The following is a 27,813-nucleotide window of genomic DNA, read 5'->3' as shown; positions in this document are numbered from 1 at the left end:
TTGTTGAAAGCGACAGTCAAGGAGGCGGTGGAACTGATAAACAATGGGCAGACTGCTGATTCTTTCTCTGCTCTTGTAAGGGAAATACACGCTTGTGCGGGCGTCAATGGACTGTTAATTAGCGTATTTTATGTTCCACGTCAAGAAAATATGGTAGCGATATGGTAGCGAAAATGGCTTTGGGTTGTCGGCCTGGGTTGGTTTTCGTATCCAAATACTATTCCGGGTGTCATGCAACAGCTTTTAGATTGGCTCTAGTTCCTATCGTGCTCTCCTTCTTTTAAAAGAAAAAATATATTCCACTTTATTTTATATTAAATAGATATAAATATTTGGGCATAAAATAATGTTACATGTTGATTTGTGAATATTAAATCAAATCAAAATTTAATGTATAAATTATGCATGATAATAGTTTAAATACAACATTACACGTTGGAGTAAAATTTATATATAGTTTTAAGATTTATTCTTAAATATAATTATGATGTGCTATAATTACCATCAAATCTACCATAGGGAAGAGCAATTTTTGGTTTTACCCGAAAAATTGACCCATTCAACTTTTTGGTTTCGATTTAGTCAGGTAGGATGACTTGGTCGGTTTTGACCTTAGTTTAGTCGGTTAGTTTAATTGGTTATCGATTTTTGAATTTCGAAACTGAACCGGCCATAAAACTTGATGTTTATATATTTTTTAAATTATTTACAATATATTTATAGTTTTATAATGTATAATAGATATATAACCAAATAGATCCAACCCAATAACTCAAGGTCAATTAACCAAAAACATTGACCGAATTGGCTAAATAAAAGTCGGTTCGATTTGATAGTTTTCTTAACTAAAGTTGATCGGATTAGATTTCTTAAGTCAAAGTCAGTTAAATCGATTCGAAAAAAAAAACCTACTTAAACAGAATACTCTCACTGCTCTACCATAATCTCCACCTCCTAAAACAAAATAAAGAAACATATATCACCAACTTCCTACCTCAACAAATCTATTTTTTAAATAGATTTCACAATTTCTTTGCTCAATGAGGTGATTAGTGCAATAAGAAACGATATTCTCTATTTTATTAATAAATTCACAGAATTTTTCTACTTATCAATATCACACAATGCATACACATTAGCCATCACCAGCACTCTTGCAATAGGATTTTAAGCTCTAATATCTCATTTGATAGTTATTCTACTCCCCAATCTCACATTACGGACACGCATAGGCTATCTAGATGGATCTACAACATTTGTTCCTTCATGAGTGCATCTCTAATCATGCTTGATATTATTGTCGAAACCATTTTTTTTAAAACAACGAAAATCGACTTTTAAACAAAGTATGGAGTCACCACCAATCCTTTTATTTAGGCGTGATTGGATCACTTAATAAAACATTTTGTTCCATTTAAATTAATTTTGGTCTACGTAAATTTAAAAAAATGGGTTTGGGAGCCGATTACGTATGAGGAAGGGTTAGCACCCTCACTACGCCCAAAAATTGGTATCAGATTGATTAGGTGTTATCCTTATGTCTAAGATTTTTAGAAAAAAAAATTGAAATATGGTTCCTTTTAAAACATTTGAGTGGTTCAAGTTGGTCGTCAAAACTCTCTCGTTTCAAAGGTATACAACATCACACCCAGCACGATAGAGCACGATCCTTTATACCTTTGAAAACACGTTTGATTTTTTACTTCCAAAAGCTTATACATTGAACATTACAAAAGAATGTCCAATTATTTAGTCCAACGAAGAATCGAAACCCAGCACGGTAGGGCACGGTTCTTCGAATTTCTAAATATTGAACATTGCCTTATTTGAAAATTTTTAAATGAACCATTGTAAACTAGCTTAAAACGCCTTAGTTTTACTTTTAATAAAATGAAATAATTGATTTTAAAGAGTTGGAAATTATAATGCAACATTTGTAAACCAAAAGAAAAAAATAATAAATATGGGGTAATACGCATGCATAAAGTGCAATACTTGATGAATGAAGATAATATAACTTTACTTAACCAATTAACAGAACAAACAATTAAATATAACTAACCTAAGAAAAATGTAACCAAATTTTCAAGCATGGATGGAGAATAATTGATAACAATACGAAAATATGTATAAACAATATGCAACAACAATATACATGGCATAATATAAAACAATCAACACAAAATTTATAAAACAAAATAGAAATTAGACGTCACGTATAAGACAATTTTAAAGTAATGATGAACTAATGAATATATATAATATATGAATTGATGAATTGACGAATTTGAAATAATTTGTATAAAAAACTAGGGATATATATATAATTATTAAAATAGATGTTATAGAGCGAATACATTTGAATCAAATAATTTGCAAAATAAAAATATTTATTAAAAATTGGCAATATACACACAATAGAGGAAATTTTAAATAATACATAAAGTTTGAAAGGATAGCAATATATATACTAAAATATAATCTTAGGAAATAAATTATATACATAAACATATATATATATAAATTTTCGAAGCCATTATATGTACAATAGCATGGAATTAAATATGTATCTAGGATGTACCAATATAAACAAAAACATTCAAACAAAATATTATATAAAATGTTAAAATAATTTAATGTAAAAAAAATTCAAAATGATGATTTTATAAAAACACAATAAAGTTATTAAGATAGCTCAGCATATATATAAAAATATTAAGAACTTTAAAATAATAGACATTACAAATTGAAAACTCAATGAAAATAATTTATGTACAAATATATATAGAATAATTAAAGAAATATTGTGCAAAATGTTAAAATAATACGATAAAAAACTTCAAAATAATTGCACAAATAAAAACAAACAAAATTATTAAAAAGGATCAACACATATAAAAATATTAAATGTATTTTAAAAGAGTAAGTTATACAAATAGAAAACTAAATTAAAATTGAATTAAAATAAGCGGGATAATTTATAAATAAAATAGGCCACTGAACTCAAAAAAGGACCAGCGCGCCATGCATGCAAATTCTCAGGGATTAAAGCTGTAAATAATCCAGATCCCAAAACGCAGTGTTCAGGCGCAGGCTAAAATACAAAAGCACGCTGATTTTGGGGAAAAATTAAAAAACAGATGAGACGCAAATAGGAGCCAATTGAAACGCGGGGAAAAGGGGAAGGACTAGCCGCGAAATGTTCCCATTTGAAGCGCAAAGGTGTGGATCTGGGTCCTGGAGCGGGTTGACACGTGAATCCACCTCCCTTAAACGGCGCTGTTTTATTTTATTCTAAAATTAAAAGAAATAGAATGGCCATCTGCCATTCACTACAACCACTGAATCAAAACCCTAATGCCCCATGTTTTCCCCTCTTTTAACCGACAAAAGAACCAAAACCTTAGATCCTTTTGATTCTCATTAGGTTTAACCGGAAAAAAACTCATTAATCGCCATGACACCACTGTATTTGATGATTGGCGACGAGTATATGCCCCTCTTTTACCCCGTTTAAAACCACAACTTGTGGACTACTGATTTTAATTCTGAAATCCCATCTCAAGCTCCGATTGCGACGAAGGAGATAGGGACCCCGACGGTGTACTTACGAAGGTAGACTCTTCCTCTATACTTTTCTATGCGAAAAAAAAAATATGCAGGCCCAAAAAAAGAAGCAAATCGCAAAAACAAAAAAAAAATCTAAGATCACCTTATAATTTTTCTTGAATTGCTTTTTCTTGTATTTCATATGTGTAAGCTTACAAAGTACAGGTAATGGCCCTTTTATAGCCGGATCTACAGAGAATAAAGAATAAAAAAATATTTTTCTTCTGGCATTTAGCAGTATATTTTGTTAGCTTTCTCTTCTCGTGTATTCTAACGTAGGAACGACCGTACAGAGGAGAAGACCTGGTGGCCATGCGTGGGAACCACTCGTGGGAGTCCTGATCTGCTATTGTTCTAGCGTTTTCCAGAAACCTTTAGGGTTTCTGGTATCCTCTGTTATTGGGCCTTTTTCGGGTTATTTTTGGGTCTCGAGTTTGGGCCTGAAATTTTGTAAATGGGTTTGGATTTAATTTAGGCCCGAAATTTTGTAAACGGATTAGGTCTGGGTTTTAATATTTGGGCTGAACTGTAAATGGACTTTGGACCTATAAATAATTTAGTTTATTATTTCTGTTTGATATTTTTTGATATTTTTTGGTTTTTTATAAGCCCGGGAAAATTGGGCCTATTACAATTATGTTCCATTTCTTCATTATTATGTTTTTCACATATAAAATCCACAAGCCATGTCATTAAATGTGTCCGTTTTCTCTTTTGTTATCTTTGTCTCAAACATGAACTTGTTCCTTTTCCTTTCTCATTTTCTTTCTCTTATTAATAAAGCCATATCATTTAGCACCGATAGCATTGTGGATATGGATTTGTTAAAATCTTTTCTTTTTTAAAGTGAATATATGGCAACACATCTATGCATTCTAAAGCTTTAATTGGTAACTAATCACCATGGTAGTTGGGTGTCAGGCCCTACTTGAAATAACTTAATTAATTAGTTAAAATATACATAATTATAATCTTTTATGAGTGATTTTTCATCGATACTGCCTATCTTTATGGACCAATAATCTGTTGAAAAGTTGTCATATTTTAGGTGAGAAAAGGGGCTCCCATCACAATTACCCAAGTAAACTTGAATTTCATATAATCCAAGCGTGTCAATGGTTCCATCTCTTCAAACAAATTCGATATCCAATCCTATCCTTATTTAAGAAACATTCTTTTTCAACCCATCTCATTCAAAATCAAGAAGAAATGGCTTGAATATTCTTCATATCTCCCTTTCTTCATTATTATGTTCCACGAATAAATTCGTAAAGTTAGCTCACTAAATACACCCATTTTCTCTCCATCTTCTCCATCTTTGACTTGAACATGTTCCTCTACCATTCCCAACTTATTTTATTCAAATATGAAATTTAAAGGTGGATGGCATTGGAGATGAATTGGTTAGAATTATATTCTAGACAAAAACAATCAATGGAAGCCAATGCATCTCTGCATTTTGAAACTAACAGGGAATTGAATGCCACCACACAATTAAGTGCTAAAGCCTCTTGGAAATGACTTAATTGAATATTTAAAATTTCATTATCATCTTATCATAATCATAATCTTTTATAAGTGATTCTTCCACCTATGCTACTTCTCTTTATGTATAATAATGTTTTTTAAAATTGTCGTATTCTAGGTGTGAAGAGTGATTCTCATCAATATTACCCAAATAGATTTGGATTTCATTTAGTCCAAACGTGTCCATGGTTCTACCTTTTCAAACCAGCTTAATATCCAAACCCTTCCATGCTTAAGAAACATTTCTTTCATATTATCCACTTGAAACTTAAAAAATAAATTGTTTGTTTGAGGTTCTCCACCTTCCAAATTCTCCTCTTCGAATTTATCTTTCAAGCTGCTAGCTTTATAAAAACAATCAAACATTTGTTCAGTGTGTGCATAGTTTTGCAATCAACAAAACTAACAACCATTTTCTTAGATTCCATCAATACACCTATCACATTCCATCCACTTATATTGCCTCTACCATCTTCCACATGATATTTTAACTGTATCAATTTGTATTAAAGGTTGCTTGTAGGTTTTTTTTTTTTATAAGTGTCCTTTGAGTTTTGAAGAAATTAAGCATTATGTTGACGTTGGTTTAACCTCTTCCAATATATGGAGCACTTATTAAACTGCACATACTGACTTCGATGGAATGATTGAGAAGCCAAAAAATCATTCAACTTGTTTGCTTTACCTCCTTGATTCTGGAGAAACTTAATCATATATATTTTTAGAAAACATCGTCGGTGGATATTTGATGGCAGATTGTTGACTTCCAAATCATCATTTTAGAATCTATCACATTCTCTTTTACTTCAATTATGTTATATCAAATATTTTCCAAGTCATTTTGCTACTCTCTATATATAATATAATAAGTAAATTTCTCACGTTATGGGATATTTTTCTGAATTGTTATATAATCTTTTTCAATATACCAAAAGATGCTAATCTATGTAATGATTAATATCATTTTAAATTATAATTCTTTATATTTATAAAACAAATTATTTGCAAACAAACCTTTCTTAAAAGAAAAGCAATTGAGGTCATTAAATTAGATTAAAAAACCTACCACAACTTTGAGCTAAATCAAAGTGTAAATAAGAGCCATCGTTTATTAGTTGACGTAAATGATAAAAGCTTAAGTTAATGATGATTTATCCTGAATTACCAAAATATTTACATAAAATCCTAACAAGTGGAATCAATGTAAAGTCGGCGGTGAATGAACTTGTCATAGAAATTGAGCACCTTGTTTTACCTAAAGGATTGCCACATCTTGACCACCTGTCAGACTTTGTTATCATTAATTAAAAATATTGAAATGGTCAGGCGGTTTATAGCACCCAAAATTCAAACTCTGAAATAAAGCAACGGCGACTCGGGACCTTAATGTTAGTATAAATTTAATTAGAGATGGATTTGTATGGTGTGGGTTCTAGCACAAGCTGAGTAACAAAATTTATCCCTTCTTCAACGCCAAGAAATATCAGATTAATTATATATTCAAAAAAAGTTTAAAAGCTCCACTGGGGTTTATCTATCTATTCAGACAGTTTTTTTCTTAGAAATATATGAGTATATATATAGAAAGTTGTTAATTTGATATATTAGTCGGTTCCATGACGTCCACCAAACAATATTCTTCAAATCATTCATGTACATGGCTCAAATGATCGTATTTGATTGAAAATTGCTTACATTTTGACTTTGAGACGAAAAACGCATTGTATCCCTACTCAACTCTGGTTAATGCCTTCTGGAGTTTACTCAAAGCTGCATCAGTTAATTTTAAACCCAAATTGATGATATGGAGTTCTTACCACAAGTAACCAACGTTGGTTATGTATTACAGTTCTGCTTCAAGAAAAAAAAATCCAAGTCCTTCAATAAATAAACTATACAATATCAGATAATCGTATGTATCTGCATTGAATGTTTTTGTAAATCAAAAGGAGTTATCAAGTTTCATCCCAAACTTTTAATATTAAACCTCATTTGTCAGCGTTAATGATTGATCAATCAGTTAGAGGATATACCCCAGTTTGGCTGCGCCGCCTTTAGAAATACGCGCCTGCTGCATTTCCCAGGCAGCTATGTTCATAAGCTCTATGTGTAGAGTTAGATTCAGCTGAGATTTACGAAATTCTAACACATGTTCTTTCCACCAAATCCAACAGCAAACTGGATTGCTTCTGTTTGGGGAGAGTCATAAACCGTGTCCGCGTTCAGGATTTTTGGTTTAAGATAAGATTTGAGGATTGTCAGCTTGCAAGTGGAAAATTGATTGTGTGTGGGAGCAAAACTTGGCTCAAGCCAATGGAGTGGAGGATGGGCCCCGCCCCACGAAATATCTAACACATTTATATGCTGTAGCTGTCTGGACGGTTTTATTTTATTTTATTGCAAAGGTGGATGTGGAGGGAGCGCGAGTGATTGGTGATTTATGCATAGCATTGTTGCAAAATAACTTTAATATTAAATGAGTGACAAGAAAGGGAAGAAGCAAGTTGCGGGGTTTTATGTCGTGTTGCCTAACTCCCTTTTTATCTTTCTCACAATCAATTGGTTGGAGATCTTTAATCCTTTTGATTTTTATCTGTTCCTATGACTAGTAAGTACTGTAGGTTCATTAACTCTCCAAACAGCTCTGCTTGTCTCTTTTAATCATTTTGGCAGTAAGTAATAACATTGCAAGGGGATACAGGAAGTGGTGATGGACGATTCTGTCTCTCCAAAATTGGCTTCAGATGATTCCGAACTCAACCCAACTGATACTCAGTCATCCAAAAGAAGGTTAGTGGTATTTAATATATACTCAAATTTTCTAGTCTTTGGCTAGTACATGGCTGTTTTGACATCTTTAGCAATGGTTTATTTCAGGGATAACATTTCTAAGTCTTAGATATGTTGTATTTAGCAGGAAGGTGGTTGAGAAGATTGTTGTTACACTGAAGGTAGGAGAAAATGGTGGAAAGCTAAAGAGCGAGGGGCCTCCTTCTGATTTATGGTCCTGGAGAAAATATGGGCAAAAACCTATCAAAGGATCTCCTTATCCCAGGTGTGCTTTCTTCTGCGTCGCGATTTCTTGCTTTATATCGTCCTTAAGATGAACTCATAAACTTTTGTCAATACATCCAAAACTTACATCATGTTTCTTCAGTTCTGTGCATGTTTTTGTTGAAGTTTGAGTTAGAACTACATTTTTCCTCCCACACCTTAAAATTTAGCCAATAAGGGTTTTTCCGCCCCTTCACGTTGTCCCATTCCTCCGTTCCCCATTGAGAAATCTCACAAGGTTTCATGTTTCATTATGCAGAGGCTATTACAGATGTAGCACATCAAAAGGTTGTTCAGCCAAAAAGCAAGTGGAAAGATGCAAAACAGATGCCTCGATGCTTATCATCACTTACACCTCTAGTCATAACCATCCAGGTCCTGATCTCCACTGCGCCGACCTAAAACAGTCCCCTAAAGAACCCCAAACCACCCATAGTGATGATGATAAGCCCCCAACTACTACGCTGAAGCAGCTCCCGGAGGTTTCAGAAAAAGAGCCAGAAGAAGTAAAAAAGGAGCAAAACAAAACGAGCAGTACAGATGAAGATGCAAGTGAAGAGCAGCATTTTCACTATTTACAATCCCCATTAAGTTTTCCCCAGAATAACATCATTAGCCAAGAAGATCCCTTCAACGGGAATCTAGAGAAAACCCATGACACACTGGGGTTTCTGTTGGATGAAGAGCCACTGTCTTGCCTTCATATAACAACATCTTCAATACCAAAATCAGAAGAAAATGATTTCTTTGATGAGCTTGAAGAACTACCCATATCTTCTGCTTTCACAAGTTTGATGATGCGAAGCAAGTTTTGGGATGAAGGAATTCCTGTTGTCCCTTCTTGATCAGTAGTGTTTATGGGTCTCAGGAAAAAAAAATAAAAGTAGTTAAAATGCTCATAATGAAGTGATTATGCCTTCCAGTACTAATGGTTCTAGTTTAGCATCTTCTATTTTTATCCTCTCTTTTTTTTCTTTTTTTCTTGTTTGAGGGTTCACACAAAAAGTGAAAGTTGGATCACTCTGGCAACCAAAAGGTCCGTGGTTGCTATAAAAAAAACCAAAATCTTTTTTAGCAAACAGGGAAAACCATGAAGTCTAATGGATAGAGACAACCACACACGCACGCCCCAAGAGAGAGAGAGGGGGTGGCTACTTTTGTTGGGTTGTAGTAGGTGTGAATTAATGAAGGCACGAGGTTCACGCGAGGATGCTTTGCTTAAGATCCTCTTTTATCTACTAAAAATTTACTCACACTAAATGTATTTATTAATTAATAGTATAATTACAGTGAATAAAAATATTATTTTCATAAAAATTATAAGTACTAATAATTATTGTTTTTTTATTATTTAATCAAATAATTTAAGTGATCAATTAAAAATTAAAATTAATTAACTAACGAGCACCACAAGTAACAAAACAAACAGGAAAATAATCAATTAATAAGTAAGAAGCAAAATAATACCAGGAAAAAATCAGCCTAGATTTTAACTATCACTACCTATCTAAATTTTGCAATTTCTTTACTTAGTATTTGATTGTAGAAATACCTAAATTATGTTAATATCTCTTTCGAGTTTGATTAATTAAAATTTCTTTCTAATTAAAAATTCTTTGAAGAAAATGATTTCTAATTAAAACCCCTATTTATAGCTGTAGAGAAATTTCAGTACTTTTTGCAGCCAAAAAAAAAAAGAAAAAGAAAAAGAAAAAGAACCCTTCATATTCCCTGTTTAATATTGTTTATATAATAATTAACATCAAAATTCATATTTCTTTACCATAATATCATCATTATTCAACACTGAAAGAGGCACTCAGATACGTGGGCAATTATTTCCAGTTATCTCTAAAGAGTAAGGCCATGTCATTGCTACCAAACACGCAATGGCTATTCATTACCATCAGCTGTAGAAGCTAGTGGCTGAAGTGCTTTCAAAGGATTCATGATAACACCATCAATAAGTCCATATTCCTTTGCTTCTTTTGTGCTCATGAAAAAATCACGGTCCGTATCCTGGTTAATCTTCTCCAAACTTTGACCAGTGTGGTAAGCAAGATATCCGTTTAAATTTGCCTTATGGTGCAGCATTTCATTCGCCTGACAACTCGTGTGTAACAGTCAGGGTATTGTACAACAACTGAACAAGATTGAAGCTACATGCTAAAAAGTTCAACAAATCAAAACTGTTGATATCTAGCCATGAAGGCATACCACTGCTGCATTGTTTTAATCTTTTCTACTCTTTTCTCCCCTTAAAAACAAGTTTAAAAAACATGAGGTTGGCCAAGACAAATGCGTACCTGGATATCAATATCAGTTTGACCTCCTTGAGCTCCACCAAGAGGCTGATGTATCATTATCCTCGAATTAGGTAAACTGTATCGTTTTCCTAGGGGTTTCAAGAAAAACAAAGAGTAAACTACACTTTGTAGACTGGAGGGAACCATACCAAACAACAGAGCTATGAATGTATAAATCACCAACGTTAGATACCTTTAGTTCCAGCACTAAGAAGAAAAGCTCCCATGCTGCTCATTTAAGAACAAAATACATCTTTTATCAAAAAAACAAACAAACAACAAAATACATCTCATTAATCATAGCAGACAACTGCATCCACATGCACATAGAAAATGTTACTCCCAAGGACATCCGTAGACATCTTACTCTAGAAATATATTTCATATCAAAGGATTTGCGATTTCTAACATTCATCATTAGGCTCTTGTACTAAACACATTACTTTCTCATATAACTAACAGAAGTCAAGCTACATCCCGATCCTTACTTCTAAGCATTTAGGAAGGATTACATAAAAAATATAAGACTATTTCGTCAGAATGTTGTCTGCATGCCTATGCCAGAATTTAGATTAACAGGAGCAACTAAGAAATTTATAAAATTCTTGAAACTGCCTTATATCATCCATCTCAAATTGACAGCAAGTAACCAATAATTACAATTAGAGCATTCCATTACAAATAGGAAAGTTATTTCAATATTAATAAAAATGCTTTAAGCATTTCACATAGAATCGAGTATCAGCTTATTTGAGGAATGTCAATCCACAAAATGCAGGGTAGGGTTCTTTTCTGCAAAAAGAGCACACAGTTAAGAACCACCCCATCCTCCAATCCTTCACCCATCCTTACCACCCTCATATCAATTGCTACTGCTTTTCCCTTTACCCATCTTTTGCCAAAGAATCAGTTTCCAACCCAGCCCCTAGTGCTCATAAAATCTGTTATCATGCATAATGATGTACAATCGAAACTGAGTGCAAGTCATCTGGCAAGATGCAGCAGTACAAGCTACTATGAAGATATAAATGCCAGAATTAGGCCTTACTCTATAACATTCCGGCACCTGGGACACCAACCAAATGCATATAACCTTTTCCAAAAGCAGTGAGTAAACTAAATGTGGCTTTGAAATGCAAATCTCAGGTATCAAGTGGGGGAGACATTAAAAATAAAACAATCTCTATCACCATGCCCCTTCTATCTCAAACAAATTGGAGTATTACAACCAATTTGGCCAAAAATATATTTTACACGCATTAAGAAATATTCTCAGCAAGAATAGAATGTCAGAATGAACCAAACAACGTGGTTTAAGTTACAGAGTTAAGACCAATAAATAGTCCATAAATAATTGAAAAAGCAGCTACAGTTGCAAAACTACTGCTTTCTAATGTTCCATACTGAGATGTAAAAAAAAATTGCATCATAAATAGAAACAGTTGCATCAATGAATTCATACCTAGCAGCAAGTCCGACACAGACAGTTGAGACATCAGGCCGGATATGCCTCATAGTGTCAAATATGGCCATACCTAAGAAAATTCAGAACAGGCTGGTAAAGAAAATGCCTATTGGTTGCTATTTGAAACAAACCAGTACGATCACAAATACATTTGATAGGTACATTACCAGCTGTAACTGACCCTCCAGGGGAATTCACATACATGACAATGTCCTGTTGACGAGATAAAAAAAGAAGAAGCTCAAGTATTAACTTTCACACTGGAATTCAAGCTTCCTTATTTCGTTAATAAAAACCAAAGAGACGGTAAGCACAGAACCAAACAGACCTTCTCAGGATCAACAGCATCAAGATAAAGAAGCTGAGCTACAATAATGTTTGCCATATCATCATCAACAGCTCCACCACAGCGAATTATTCTCTTAACAATCAAAGAAACAACCAATACAAGAAAATAATAAGAGAGAAAACTAAGTCTAGTGAAGCCAAATTCACAACCAAAACAAATCTGTACATATTGGAATAGCTGGGTAATAACACTCTGAAATCGCTCTTGCACCATTGGAGGGGGGCCCTGCCCTTGTGCATATGCAGGGAAATAAGGTGACGACGGGATTTGCAAATCATCCCTGCATATTTACAAATAACATCTCTGATGTTTTATCACATTTTTTATTAGAAAAAAAATATTAGACAACATAGGGTTGTATTTTCATTCCAGTTCTTTTTGTACCTTATTGACCAAATTCCATGTCGAGAGCTTTTCTCTGGAGCCCAAAACTCACCTGTGTAGACAGCCTTTGGCTGAGAACCCCTCGCATTCTTTTGATTACTAAATAGCTTCTTCAGTTTCCTGAAAGTAAAAAGAACAACAAAAAGAAGAGTACTTTTCAAACTTTAGCCAATTAGGTAAAAAGTAAAAAGGAAAAAAAAAACACATCAGGATTACAATCCGTCTTGCACCCTTTCTAAAGAAACAAACATTAATTCAAGACATGGTTTTTAATTAACATTGGAAGAACAGAAAATCTACCTCCTTGATTCTAGAACCTCGAATCAAACGTTTAATTGAAATCTAAAACTTCATTACATTTTCCTAGTTTGGATAAGAGAAAGAGAAAGAAACGAAAATACCTGGGAGGAAGGGGATGGAAAGGAAGAGATAAGTTATGAGAGTAAAGATTGGTGCTTGATTTTGAAGAGAAGGGCAGGCTAGTCAACCGAAGAGACGATGCCGATGTCGAAATGCAGGTGTGCGCCATTCTTATCTTTAACTAGCCTGTCTGTCAGAACAACCAAGATGGGAGAACTTGTTTCAGCCAATTTTGGAGGCCTGTTCTTCTGGGTTCTTGGCAATGGCGAGGGAACGATAAGGGTAGCGTAGTGTGTAGCTCTCCGTAGACGTGTAGTAGACCAAGGAACTAGTTTTTTCTTGGAACAGCGACTTCCTCAATATCTTTTCCCAAGGCAGTGACGAGTAACTACAGCAAATCTTGTTGTTTGACCCGAATTTTAATTACGGACGGGTACTGATTTCAACCCATTTAGTTTTTATTTTTTAAGTTTGACAAAATAGAATCAAAAGAAAAATACAGATATATGTATGAATAATTATAAGTATCAAATTATTATAATATTAACTGTTTAAGGAATCATAAAAATAGAATCAAATTAATATTGTTATTTAAAAATTAATATAGTCTAGATAAAAATTAACAAACTAAATTAAACTTATACATAAGAATCGTATATGGTGAGACTTTAAAATTAACATATAAAATTAAAAATAATAAATCTCAAACTTGAATACTGAAAAATAATACATCTATATGCTTAATCACTTATATATCACACTTTTTTAGTAATAAAATTAAAATTTCACTAATTTGAGGGGAGCAAAACTTATGTATATCAAAAATTGGAATGAATATGTGGAAAGTTATGCCATTATAGATACATCTTGGGTGCCGCCATATGCACAGAAGTTTGAGGTGGATTTTGTTATGTTGTACATTAGCAGAAAGATTCAGCTTGCAACCGTAGACTACAAAGGGGAATCGTGATACTTGTATGGGTTAGTGGACGATCAGAATAAAGCAAAAACTGGAAATTGAATCAATTTTATACCTACCTAGAGGCCAAGGGCTTGGCATAAAAAATACTAGGGAAACCCGTATGCTGTCCCTATAAGACCCATCACCAATCTAATGGTATTTAATGCAAGCATCTCATCTTTAACAGCCTTCTCCTGTATATAAATAAAACAAGGTTCGAGTAAATCAGCCTAACATGATTTTTAATTTTTAAAAAGGTATTCGGTCATTCGAATTCAATGAAAAAATCGAAATCCTGTAAATTAGTATACAATTTTCTCGAATCTTCTAAATATGGAACATTACCTCATTTTGAAAATTTATTTTCATGCATTGAATAAAAATTAGTGTAACACTTACAATGGTTTACATGTTTAATTCGAGCATCGTATAAAAAAGGGACAAATATATTCGAACATAGCGTATAATACAATGATGGTGAAATAATGTGATAGCTATAGGTACGACATTTATATTAGAATGATAAATGATAGTAAGTGGACAAATCATATAACAATATTAAGAAAATTATGATATCACGACATAATAAATAAAGCAACTCAAAATAAATAAATAAAAAGAGTGATAGGTGCTTAATGAATATAAATAGTATTCAATTTCATATTTTAAAAAAATAAAATAATAACAATAGTAATAATAGATTGATGAATGGATAAGGCAAATAAATATTAACCTAAGTATTAAAAAGAGTAGAAGAATAAATATATTAATAAATTCACAAAACAAATGTGAATAATGTCGAATTTAAATGTTTTAAAAATAAAAGAATAAATAAGTAAATAAATATAATAAATATTGATAACATTAAATTTAAATGGAAAAATGAAAGAATGAAAATATAGATAAATAAATTGATAAAACAATTGTAAATAATATCACATTTACATATTAACTAAACAAATAAATGTACAAAAGATATAAGTAATATTAAATTTAGGTATTAAAAGGGTGAAGAATAACAAATAAATATGTATAAATAGTGAAATTAATCAAAAGAAGGATCAAATTGAAATTTAAACAGAGTTTTAGGTACAAATTTTAATAAATTAATTAATAAAACTGGATAAGTACTAAAATTAAAGGCGCGTAAACAAAAGGGGGGCCAATTTGGAAATTATCCCAGGCCTTATAAACATGCCGCTCTACAGAGGACCAAAATAAAATAAAAATAAAATTTCAGGGGCGAAACTAAAAAAAAAGGAAAAAAAAGGAAATAGGACCAAATTAAAAAACAAGGAAAAAGCGGAAGGGCCAAAGTGGCAATTAGCCCATTTAGACTTAAAAACACGCAGATCCTCCACCAATCGGGTCAAGTCGGATGGGCCATATGCTAAATGACGCTGTTTTGGCCTATGTACACTGGCATCAAAACGGCGCCGTTTTATGTGTTTATAAAAGCTAAAAAATTTTACAAAAAATTCATTTTAAACCTTCAATCCCCCCAAAAAAACAAATCTGAAAACTCTCTCATTCTCTCCCTCCCCTCCAAATATCCGGCCATGGCTCCGGTGCCAGACCACTGTGGCGGCCGCCGGTCGCCAGCGACGGTGCCAGACCACTGTGGCGGCCGCCGGTCGCTAGCGATGGCACCACAGTCCGCGATGGCCGAAAAATCGAAAAATGCCATTTTTTTTGGCTTTTCGACTCCCCGACTCCATTTTCACACCATCTATCATCGGAGATGGTTTCCTCAGCCACCCACGGCGGTCCAAACACGAGAAAGGTGAGATTTTTTCTTTTTTTATGTTGTTTTCTAAAAAAAGACGAAATAAAGATAAAAAAAAGAAGCAAAAATAAAAAAAGAACCACCTTTAAAATTTCTCTTTTTCGAATACTGTTGTATTTTTATTTCTGTGTGTGTCCGTAAAAAAAAGGAACCCCTAATACATTGTGTTCATGGCTTTTTATACCCGAAAGAAAAAAGAAAGAATACAACATTTTTGTTTCTTTTTTCGTTCTTTTGTTGTTTTTTTCGTCTGATTTGCAGGTACAAAGCTAGCTGGACGGTGGCACGAGGCGGTGGTACGGAGGGTACAGAACCAGGCTGTTGGCTGCTTGCGGCACGAGAGGAGTAGTTAGGGTTTGTTGCAAATGTTAAGGTTTTGGGCCCTTTTGGGCTTAGGGTTTGGATGGGTTGTTTGGGCTTGGGTATTGAGTTTGTAGATTGGGTAGTTTTGTAATATTTGGACATTGGACTATTATTTTGGATTTCTTTTTGGTATTTTTATTGGTTTTGGGCCCTGGCCAAAATTGACCTATTACAATCACTATCAAATATAATTAAAATATATATGTAGCGACGTAAAAATTTACTTGATCGCTAATTGTGGCGATTTATTAAGAAACTTAGAAATTGAAATTTGATTTTAAAATAAACCGGGAGTCGCCACCGATCTTTTTTAGGGTGTGATCGGACACCCATTAGATTCCTCGTTAAAACAAAAAGAAGGCCGAGTTTAGGTCTACGTAAAAAGTCAGAAAAGAATTAGGGTTCGGGAGTCGATTACGCGTGAGGAAGGTATTAGCACCCTCACGACGCCCAAACTTGGTATCTTATAAACATGTGTTGTCTTGATTTTTAAAAATACGATTTCAATATAAGATTTAATCGTGATCCGATTGAAAAGATGAGAACTTTCAATTTTTGATTTTTGAGAAGGATATACCGATTTAACACGAGCCGACAAATTCCATCCAACATAGCGATAAGATTCAATGACTTAATTTTAAATCGGTACATTGCATTGATTATTGAAATTAATTAGAAAACAAGAACACAATTTTTGTTGTAATGCAAAGCAAAGCTGATATGGAATAAAATGAATAACTGACATAACCAGAAATATATTGAAGCAAATAATAATCGCGGCAATAATCTCAAAAACAATAATCATGCATGCTATATTAAACATAATAATAGTATTAAACTAAAACATTATAAATATATATATGTATATATGAACATATATTAGCAATGATAATAATAGTAATAATAAAAGATGTGTATATATATACCAACTAATACGTAATTTATAAAAATAAGTGAAAATAAATAATGAATGTAATAATATACGAAAATAATATTATATGTAAAATGTATATACAAGAATAATGAAATATGTGTCAATAAGATCGTATAAAAATATATAACAAGAACATTAAAGTATATACATAATATGTATAAAAATGTAGTATGGTATTGGAAATATATACATGGGATAATATGTAAATATGTACATAGTATAATGTTAAAAATACATACTCGATATAGAGTTAAAATATATATATATACACATAAGACAATATACAAGATCAAATGTAATACAGTATTCGAAATATGTACACAGACAAAAATACAATACTAAAAAAATACATATATGTAATATAAAAAATGCATAATATAATGTTTAATTATTTACATAATATATATATGCATAATAATAATGTTGAAAATATCTATGAATAATATTACAGAAACATATACTTATATGTATTAAGGATATATACATAAATAATAAAACATATGCTAATATTAATGATAATAAAATAATGTAAAATATATGCGTAAGATTGTATATAAAAAAGATATATATATATATATATATAAATATTATGGTAGTAAAAAATATGTGGAATAATAAAAGAAACATATAACAAAGATCGTAAAAAACATAATATATAAGAAGTTAGATAATATGTACACAATATACATGTGAAAAATATATGCATAATATAGTATTAGACCATAATAATACAACATTAAAAATATATGATATATGTAAAGTATAGTATTAAGAACACATATATATAATATATGAAGAATATACATATACATATAATACTAAAACATTTAGGTAATATATACATATTAAAATAAAAACTTTAGTACTAATATTACATAAGTATATACAAATATATTAAGCATGTATACATATTATAAGTATATAATTGTATAATAAAACATAAGCTAATAATAATAATAATAATAATAATAATAATAATAATAATAATAATAATAATAACAAGAACATTTAATAAGAAAATAAGAATAAACAAAAAAGGACTAAAATTAAATAAAAACAGGGTGGTAAGGCCAATTTAAAATAAAAACAAAGAAAAGGGACTTAATTATAACATGCGCGTAACTTGGAGGGTCAAAAGCACAATAAATCCCTTAGTCAAAACGCTGCTGTAACACCCCCTAACCCCAAACCGTCCCGGAAGAGAGTTATGGAGCATTACCGGAGTTTACAGAATAATTACACACAATTTCATTTACATTCTTATGTTCATGTCAAAACTGTCTTCTTGAGTAACAATCACTAAAATATTTATATCTAGAGTTAAAAAACTCCAAATTAAGTTCCGTTAATTTTTCTTAAAACTAGATTCATATACCTTTCTACCATAAAATTTTCAGAATTTTTGGTTTAGCCAATTAGTACAGTTTATTCCTCAAAGTTACCCCTGATCTGCTATTTGACAGTTTCGACCTTTCTTTACTAAAATTTAATTATCTCATAGCAAAGGACTTGGATGATGTTCCCGTTTATTTCTCTTGAAAATAGACTCATTAAAGATTCTAAGCATATAAATTATAGCCTGTAATTATTTTTATACAATTTTTAATGATTTTCCCAATTCAGAATAGGGAATTCCAAAATCAATCTGACATTGTCTCACAAAAATTCAAATTCATACCAAATTAGTCAAATCCTATTTTATACCATAGCCAAATCTAAATTTATTTATTTCATCCTTACATTTACAATTTCAAAATGATATACACATAAGACATCCTAGGTACATGCCATTACCAATAGTTAACACACTTTACCTTAATGAATTCGGGATCGGACTGGGATGTTGATTCAACGTACAATCTTTACTTAACCTGCGCACAGAAACAAACCGTACGCTGAGTATGGTATACTCAGTGGTATTTTTATAATCCGAACACTTGATAATATAACAATTAAACTTAAAATCACAATGATAAATATAACCATTCATTTATTTATTTTATAGATAAGTTTCATTTACTTACCATAAAAATTCTATACAAGCCATATAACAAACACAACAACATATTTGCTCAATTCTTTTCATTTGCTTACTGTATAAATTCTTTCAATATATTCACAATTCGCTTGTATTCACACTTTACTTCTTAACAATATACCATTTTAATTCATTCTAACATCAATCATCATCCATTTGAACTTCACTCATTTCATGAACCTTTTGGTTCATGTTTTCAATCTCATATCTCAATTTCAATTCTCAATTCAATTTCTCATTTCATTCCAATAGTTTAATCAATCAAATTCACTCGATTTATCTTTTCACTTATTTACCTCTATTAACAAACCCGGACTTTGACGGATACAAGGATTCCAACCCAAACACACCAGTACGGCACATTGTGCCTAAAACGGTACACAGTACCTGATCAGTATACGACACATAAAGTGCCTAAAACGACACACGAGGTGCCTGATACGACACACGAGGTGCCTGATACGACACACGAGGTGCCTGAAATACGACACATAAAGTGCCTGATCGATAAAGCCGGCAAATCCCGTACACTTTCAGATCCTATGGCATGCCAATTATATCCGACTTAGCCCGACTAGTTAATAGGGTATTTCATTCACTTTCTCAATTTAATAATTCTTTCATCAATATCTCATTCAGATAATTACATATATTTACCCATTTTCACAATTCATACAATTTCATTCAATTCAACAATATATTTCAATTATTCACATTAATTCATAATTCAATACAATTCAATTCATTTTTCAATATCAAATATTCAAATATCACAATCTCATATATTCATACCAATTTCCTCATATTTCCAATCAATATATTTTTCAATATAACATTCATTCAATATTCAAATTTCTACATAAATCATATATATTATATAATTCAATCAATATAAATTCAATCAAAATAATTTCAATCAATATAAATTCAATAAAACATATATTCATAAATCAATTCAATATAAATTTATCACACACTAAATCAATTCATTTCAATTATAAAGACACAATACAAAAAATTCCCATCTTAATTATTTATCATAATATTTATCCAAAATTCAATTATCATAATTGCATAATATCTCATTCACACACACACACACACACACACACATATATATATATATATTTATAATATATAATTCAATTTAATCTTTTATCCAATTATCCTTAATTAAGCTAAATTTACTTAATTAAACTTTAATTAATCACTCACTTAACTTCATAAATATTTTTACTTTTTTTTTATATAATCTAATCCATTTTTTAGAAACGGTGACCCTAAAATACACTTTTCTAATAACCTTAAAGTTCGGGTCGTTATAGCTACGCAGTACAGGGGACCCAATTGAAAAAACACTAAAAATTATGGGGCCAAATTGAAAATAAGAAAACTTGATTGTAAAGCCCAAGAAAAGCGGAAGGACTGCGCGCATAAATAACCCATTCGAACAAAAACACGCAGATCCTGAGGCGGGTCGGGTCGGATGGTTCGGGTCATGTTCAAAACGACGTCGTTTTGGGGCTAATGGGCAGCCCCCAAAACGACGTCGTTTTGGTGGGCTATATAAGGCCCTAATTTGACAAAAAAAAACATTTGATGAAGAGAAAAGAAAAAAAAAAGAGAGGAAGAAGAGAGAAGGGGAGAGGGAGAGGGAGCATCGGCTAGGGGGCCAGTCACCGGTCCGTCACCGGACCCTCGCCGGCGCCGGCGCCGGCCACCGAAAAGGTAATTTTCTTTTTTTTTTAAATATTTGTTTTTATATTTTTTATATATTTTAGTATTTATGTGTGGAAAATAAGCTTAGAGAACGAAACTAAAAAAAAATAAAAAAGATTACCTTATGTTTAATAGTTTTTGATTTTTTTGACAACTTTGATCCTCTGATTTCAGTGTCAGAGTCACTGCTTGTATGTGTATTTTACTCTAACTTGGTTATTGACTTCTCTTGAACATTTGAATAAATATCAAAAACGAAAAGAGAAAAAAAAAGGAAGCCGAACCCCTTTTACAGAAATCCAAATCGACTTTTATAGCCTTTACAATATTTTGTTTAATATTTGTTGTCTTGTCTCTTTTCTGGTCTTGCAGGGTATGGAGGTGCCATGCATGCGGGGATGGTGTTGGCAGAAGCATGGGGCGTGGTAGCCGACATGGTGGTGACCAGAGATGGTGCTAGTGTCAGAGGAAAGTGGGGTGGCTAAAGGGGAGGAAACCCTAGGGTTCCTCTGAAAGTGTTAAACATTTTTGGGCTTAGGGTTTTAGTATGCTGGGCTTGTAACTGGGTAATGGGTAATTTAAGGTCTATTGGGCTATTCGGGTTTGATTATAACAGGCCAAAATTGGCCTACAACAATATAAATGTTCTAAAAAAAATAAATTTAAATCATGATTAAAGTAATTATAGAATATTTCATTTTCGAAAAGTGATTATAATTATTAAATTAGCAGAAACATAGAATGTAGTACAATAACGGTTTTAACAATCTAATAAATAAAATAATTTTTTGAATAGTTCAATGATAATTTTGTAACTTTTTGAAGTTGAATAAGCAAAACGTAACATTTTAGTGACTTTGGGTATAGTTTACCTAAATTTTTCTAGGATTTTGTGGATACCATATTTAGTTAATTGAGTTTTTTTTTAATTTCCATCTTTTAATTGTTAATAGAGATTTAATTATTTACTGATAATATCGTAATTAACTATTAATCTAATAAAACCTAAAAAAAATTGAAAAATGATTTTACATTTTAAGTCTAGAATGAATAACTATGAATAACTCTTGATCTAATTTAGACAAGTCAAGCTTTGATTTGTAATTAGGATAGGAATATACCTAATGAACATGGGTAGCCAAAATTTGAGTTTGTTCATAATCAATTTAGTCTAAATTATTGACATAAGAATATAATTCAATAATTAGATTAAGTTAGTTCTTTAATTGTTTGGAAGACGATTAAGGAAATATAGTACCCAAAGTGGTTAATAAATTAGTATAATATGAATGGAGATAAAATATTTAGCTAATGTATTGGATGAAAATGAAATCCTATATATTTATTATTGATTCGTTGTTTATTTAAAATTGCTTTGTTAATTTTATTTACTAGATTTATTTTAAAAAAATGTATTGTTCATTTATTTGGATATATTATAGAATAATAGTTAGTGTTATAATACATATATTTACGTGTGCGACCAATATATACCATTATAAAGTGGAGCTTTTTTATTAGACAATATGATAATAAGAGTTTTTGCAAAAATAATAATAATAATAATAATAAGATTTTCGTTGAAATCATTTTTTTAATAAATTGAGGATATTTTTTCTCTAATATTTCTTCAATTAAATTTTATAATTTAAGATACTTGGGATTTAGTCCTTCTACTATCTAATTAATGAATTAATCAATTTACTTACTAACAAATTTTCATTTCTTAACCCCTATTTGACTCCAAGCAACCCATCTTATTATTTAAGTTCGAACTTGACTTTTCTAACAGTGATGAGAATCGAATTGTTACAGAATTAGATTCATTAAAACACATTACAAAAAAATATGTATAACATTTTGTATTTATGATAAAATTTAATTAATTTCGAATTTTGATAATGATAAATTTAAAATCTTTATAAAGAAAAAAACGACGACTTAAATAATTGATGAAATAAATGAATTAATTTTCAATTTCAATTGATTAATTCTGTTGACTCCTACATGCCAGAAAAGGTAAAAAAGATGAGTATGAGGAGTTGAATTCTTATGTTTGCACTAGCTGGGGTCTTCAGTTTTCAAAAATGAAATCTCTTCTTAACATAGTTTGATGATTAAGGGCATCGTAGGAATTCATAATTAGGCTCTAGAATTTCAGCATCAGGTTTCGCTATTGAAGATGAAAGAAGATATTAATATAGTTTGATGATCCAAGAGCGTGGAAGGTAACTGAATGGAGAAATTATAAACATGAAAAGTAATTCTTGAGCAAATTATATCTTCATTTAACAATAAGAAATAGTGACAAAGGTTCTTATATACTTCCTGCTTCTCTTAAAAGGATACAACAATAAAATTATAATATCCCACTTAGGCTTCATGTGTTTGTAGTCATCCTTTTAATCGTTTGTTCCTCTAAAAGTGGACCATGTCGACACCAATGGTCAAGGTGTTGCTAATGATATTTGCAAGCATTGCATCCATGTCCTTCATTGGAGATTCAAGCTTAGCCTGTTTGAAAGCATTGTCACAACCGAGTACATTTTCCACATTGGCGCCTAGTTCTGTGCTCAACTGAACAAGGCTATGGTTGGAGATGGCTTCAAGGGATTTTTGATCACTGTTAAGAATGTTATTGTAGACATCAATGCATGTTTGAAGGATGGGAACAATAGTTTTAGGGGTAGTGGGGTCCATTGAGAGCCTTGTAACCTCCGCTAATGCATCTTTGGTCTGGTTATCCATTGCTTTAATCCCAGCTTTAAGGACAGAAAGAGGCTCAATAGGAGCATTCCCATCTAGGAATGGCATAGTTGCTATGATACATTCGACGGGGTGATCAGTGTTCCCACAGATTTGCTGAAGGGCAGGGTCGACACCACTAGGTAGTATACTCAATAAATCATCAATGCTTTCCAATGTTGTACCATCGAATGCAAATGGTGATGGTGATTCAGACATGACCTCGATCATATCATAAAGTTCTAAAGAAGCAGGGCTAGAAGCATTGGAAACGGGTGGAGGGACATTAGCAGAAACAGAGAAGAGACAAGAGAGAGAGATAAGGGCGAAGATGAAATGGTTCACCTCCATGGTCTCTTCTCTTATTTTGGATGAAATACAATAGAAAAATAAAATGCAAGAAGTGAATTAAAGATGTGGAACTAGTGAAGCTTTTATAGTATTTTTTTGACCCTCATAAAAATAGTGTCTCACCGTAAGATGTGTCCACACAATCTAATTTTAGCATATAATTAACTACTTTTGCTTTTATTTAATTTCCCTTCTTAGTTAGAGAAAAAATAGATATATGAAACAAGAAAATCCTAAAAAAAATTACCCAAAAAAATTATTAATAAAATGGAAAAATTACCATGTTAGAAGCAAAAGAAAAATAGAGTGTTTTCTCCTGTTCCACCGATAAGCCCGCTGCAATGACTACTGGTAAAGTGTTGTTATCACCCAAATACTCGCATTTCAAGTGTGCGAGAAGGTGTTTTATTTCCAACACAGGTGGTTTGATAATTGACAGAGTCATCTTGGTTGAAAGATTCTCTAATTGACGTAGAAGTTCTTTATATTGTCTTTTCTAGTCCAGTTGATAGATGTGTTCTAACTGCTTTTCGAGTAGTTTCTCAAAAATTTGTCTTCTAGGGTTTCTTCAAAATCTGGAGTGCAATCTTCATCTTCGCTCAATTGTTCTTCCGTGTCTTCCTCGTTGTCTTCTTTCGTCTCATCGGTTCTCATTACTTCTTCTATCAATTCTATTTCTTTGATTTTTCTCCAAGTATAATCATCACTGCTCACTATTTCAAGGAGCATAACAATTTCCTGAGCAGTTTTTGACCAAACACTTCCTCCAACCATTACGTCAAACTATTCTTTGCTCTCTTGATCTAAACCTGCATTGTAATAACCCAAATTTTACGGTTATCGAAAAAAATGTATTTTCGAGTCTCCGTTACTGAAAAATGGATCCGTAAATAATTATAAAAAATATTTAAAAAGTTAATTGAGTGGTTAATTAGAGTTTAATTAAGTAAATTTAGCTTAATTAAGGATAATTGATAAAAGGATTAAATTGAATAAAGTGTGAAAGTTTAATTATAGATTAAAAGAAAATAAAAAAGACCAAAATGGCAATTATGCCATTTAGCATAAGTGAGGCGGCATATAAAGTAAAAATCTTAGATTTTTACTTAGATTTCAAATTATAAAAAATATATATTTATTAGTAATAAATGATATTAAATTAATTTATTATAATTATATTATAAGATATTTATATGATAAATAAATTAGTACAAAGACAAATGCATAGTAAATAAAATATACAAGTGTATGGATAAAAATACATACATCTGTAAAACATGTATTAGATATTAAATAGATATTTATTAATTTATAAAAGATATTTATTAATTAAATAATTTTATTATAAGATTTTATATGATAAATATATTAAATAATGACAAATGTATGGTTATAAATGGATACAAATATACTAATAATATACACATGAATAAATAAATAATACTTACTATTTAAGTATAAATACATGTGTGTATATATATAAAAAAAAGAAAAAGAAGAAGAAGATAATAGAAAGGAAGAAACAAAGCAAACGAAACAGAGAGCAGGGGAAGAAAAGAAAGAAAAGGAGAAAAGAAAGAAGAAAAAGGTGTGAAGCTTGGAAGTTTAATAGGTAAGTCAATTTAGCCTTTTTTACTTAAATTTGATGTTTTAGAAGCTTTGGAACAAGATTTTGATAAAATTAAGTTGATATTTTGAAAGTTATTAGATTTCTAGATAATGTTCATGTTGAGTAAAATGATGAAATAAGGGTTTAATTGATAGAAATTCAAGTTAGAAATGAAATAATGATTGAATTGTAAAGTAATTCATAAGTTTTATGTTGAAGGGCTAATTTTTAAAGTTATTATGGATGAGTGCTGGAAGCATATGATGAATAAACATAGAATTGAAGCTTTAATTTTGATATAAGATAATTTTATTAAGTAAAATTGACGGAAATTGATTTTAGGACCTAATTGTGAAAATGTTTGGAATTAAAGTCTAGTGCCGAAATTGTGATTTCCAAAAGTTGTAAAGTAGTTTAAGGTGATAGAATAAAGTGTTAATTGAGAAAAATCAGCTCAATTGAGAGGCTAATTGAATAGGGATGAAATTGTAATTTATTAAAGTTCGCGGGAAGAATGGTAATAAATAACTTGCACTAAAACAATATTGGACAGCAGCAGTAGACTAACTTTGAAAAATCACCATAAATTTTAGAAATCGAAATAGAAGATAAAAAAAATATGAAATTAAAGCTTATTGAATCTAGTTTCTCATAGAGAAACGGTGTAAACAATGGATTTGTAAATCATGAGATATAATAAATTTTGTGAGACAAGGTCAGAATGAATTTGAGTTCCCCTATTTTGACTTTGGAAAATCATAAAAAATTGGATAAAAATAATTAGAGGTTTAAATTTATATGTTTATAATTCTGAATGAGTCTAGTTTCAATAGAAATAAATGGGAATATCATTTGAATTCTGTATGATTAGATAATTAATTTTTAGTGAAGAAGGGTCAGAACTTTCAAATAGCAGAACAGGGGTAACTTTAAAGAATAAACTGTACTTATTGGCTAAACCAAAAATTCTGAAAATTTTATGGGAAGAAGATATATGAGTCTAGTTTTAGAAAAAATTAGCGGATCTTAATTTGGAGTTCTATAGCTCTAGATATAAATAATTTAGTGATTATGACATAGATGAACAACTTGAATATTCATAAAAATAAATAATAAAAATTATAGATGATGTTACTTACAAGTGTGTTATATAATTTAAGGATGTGGAATGGAGAGGAGGAGGAGGAAAATATATATGAATATTCAGCTAGCATGGCTGATTTGTATGTTCTAGGCTTAAGGACTAAATTGAATAAAAGTAAAACTTTAGGGGGTAATTTTGTAAAAATGTCAAAAATGACCAGATTGAAGAGAATGAATTGTTTTATTATCTAAATTAATAAATTGAATGAAATTTTCAATTTAAGATCGGGTGAAAAATCGAGGAAAATGAAAAAAAATTATCAAAATGCCCCTGAATCTTGGTATTTTTGTAATTTAGTCAGGTAAGTTCGTGTAACAGAATTATGCATAATTATAAGCTTGAATTAAATATCATACTTGTGATTTGTATTTTTTTCATGCATATGAAATTGATATGGATATATTTGATAATGCCCGATAAAATGATACATCCTGTTGAACAAAGGAAAATCGATGGATGTAAGTTTCCCGAATTGGTTGTAGTTCTGCATATGTTGCTGACACACCATAGCTCGAAAGAGCGTCCCGATATTAGCCCTCTCGAGCTCCCCGTTATATGGTTCTTGCGAGCTTCCCGTTATAGCTCTTCGGAGCGTCCCGATAGGTTGTGATCCGCATGTGTTGTTGACACACCGTAGCTCTTAAGAGCATCCCGAAATACAGCTCTTCATGAGCTTCCCAATAGGCTCTTTGTGAGCCTCCCGATAGTGCTCGCTTGAACTTCCCGATATATGGCTATCCGAAGCTTCCCGATAGGCTTTTCGTGAGCTTCACGATTTGGTTCTTTGTGAACTACCTGATTTCGACTTTATTGAGTTTCTCGTTATAGCCCGGATTAGCTTCCCGATATGGCTCTTTATGATCTCTCCGTTAAATAGCTCCAGACGGTAAAAAGGATCTAGCTCGAACGGGTGATCCTATCCTGATATAGCCCTCCTGAAGAATATGTGTAAAATGGATTTAGCCCGGACCGGTAATCCGAATTAGGGTTTGAATTTAGCCTGGACTGGTAATTCAGATCCAAGCTCATTAGAGTAATTGTCGTTGCAGGGGATTTAGCCTGGACTAGTAATCCCGACAATTCTCTATGAGTTTATATTACAAGGGATT

The 27,813-nt window shown here is 31.5% G+C and overlaps 3 protein-coding genes and 1 long non-coding RNA gene across 8 annotated transcripts; 2 read left to right on the top strand and 2 right to left on the bottom strand.

Moving 5' to 3' along the window:
• The first annotated feature begins 3,311 nt into the window (after positions 1-3,311).
• LOC107923111 (uncharacterized) lies at positions 3,312-4,176 on the top strand. Its single transcript, XR_001691522.2, has 2 exons — positions 3,312-3,615; positions 3,903-4,176. It is a non-coding gene; the product is annotated as an uncharacterized lncRNA (long non-coding RNA).
• A 3,233-nt stretch (positions 4,177-7,409) lies between these two features.
• On the top strand, positions 7,410-9,148 carry LOC107924823 (WRKY transcription factor 22-like). 5 transcript variants are annotated; one of them, XM_016855426.2, is made up of 4 exons: positions 7,410-7,744; positions 7,838-7,926; positions 8,014-8,191; positions 8,450-9,115. In XM_016855426.2, exons 2-4 carry the CDS (start codon positions 7,881-7,883, stop codon positions 9,033-9,035), a joined length of 810 nt encoding a protein of 269 aa, XP_016710915.2. In that variant the 5' UTR covers positions 7,410-7,744; positions 7,838-7,880; the 3' UTR covers positions 9,036-9,115. The 5 variants fall into 5 exon arrangements, with proteins under 5 accessions (XP_016710915.2, NP_001403259.1, NP_001403261.1 ...); NM_001416330.1 differs by having other exon boundaries at positions 7,605-7,744; positions 8,054-8,191; positions 8,450-9,148; NM_001416332.1 differs by having other exon boundaries at positions 7,605-7,744; positions 8,051-8,191; positions 8,450-9,148.
• Positions 9,149-9,893: 745 nt separating this feature from the next.
• On the bottom strand, positions 9,894-13,525 carry LOC107924745 (ATP-dependent Clp protease proteolytic subunit 5, chloroplastic). Its single transcript, XM_016855326.2, has 9 exons — positions 13,096-13,525; positions 12,695-12,814; positions 12,476-12,590; positions 12,290-12,382; positions 12,129-12,174; positions 11,959-12,031; positions 10,690-10,724; positions 10,497-10,585; positions 9,894-10,293 (listed from the first exon to the last, which is right to left on the bottom strand). The coding sequence occupies exons 1-9, from the start codon at positions 13,221-13,223 to the stop codon at positions 10,084-10,086; spliced, it is 909 nt and encodes a 302-aa protein (XP_016710815.1). The 5' UTR covers positions 13,224-13,525; the 3' UTR covers positions 9,894-10,083.
• Positions 13,526-23,273: 9,748 nt separating this feature from the next.
• LOC107923709 (uncharacterized) lies at positions 23,274-23,951 on the bottom strand. Its single transcript, XM_016853879.2, has one exon. It carries the CDS (start codon positions 23,949-23,951, stop codon positions 23,274-23,276), a length of 678 nt encoding a protein of 225 aa, XP_016709368.1.
• Between the last annotated feature and the right edge of the window lie 3,862 nt (positions 23,952-27,813).

Source organism: Gossypium hirsutum, chromosome A11 (genome assembly GCF_007990345.1).
Source record: "Gossypium hirsutum isolate 1008001.06 chromosome A11, Gossypium_hirsutum_v2.1, whole genome shotgun sequence".
Lineage (NCBI taxonomy): Eukaryota > Viridiplantae > Streptophyta > Magnoliopsida > Malvales > Malvaceae > Gossypium > Gossypium hirsutum.
Note: the sequence above shows the minus strand (reverse complement) of the source record. Positions and strands in the feature narration are given on the sequence as shown.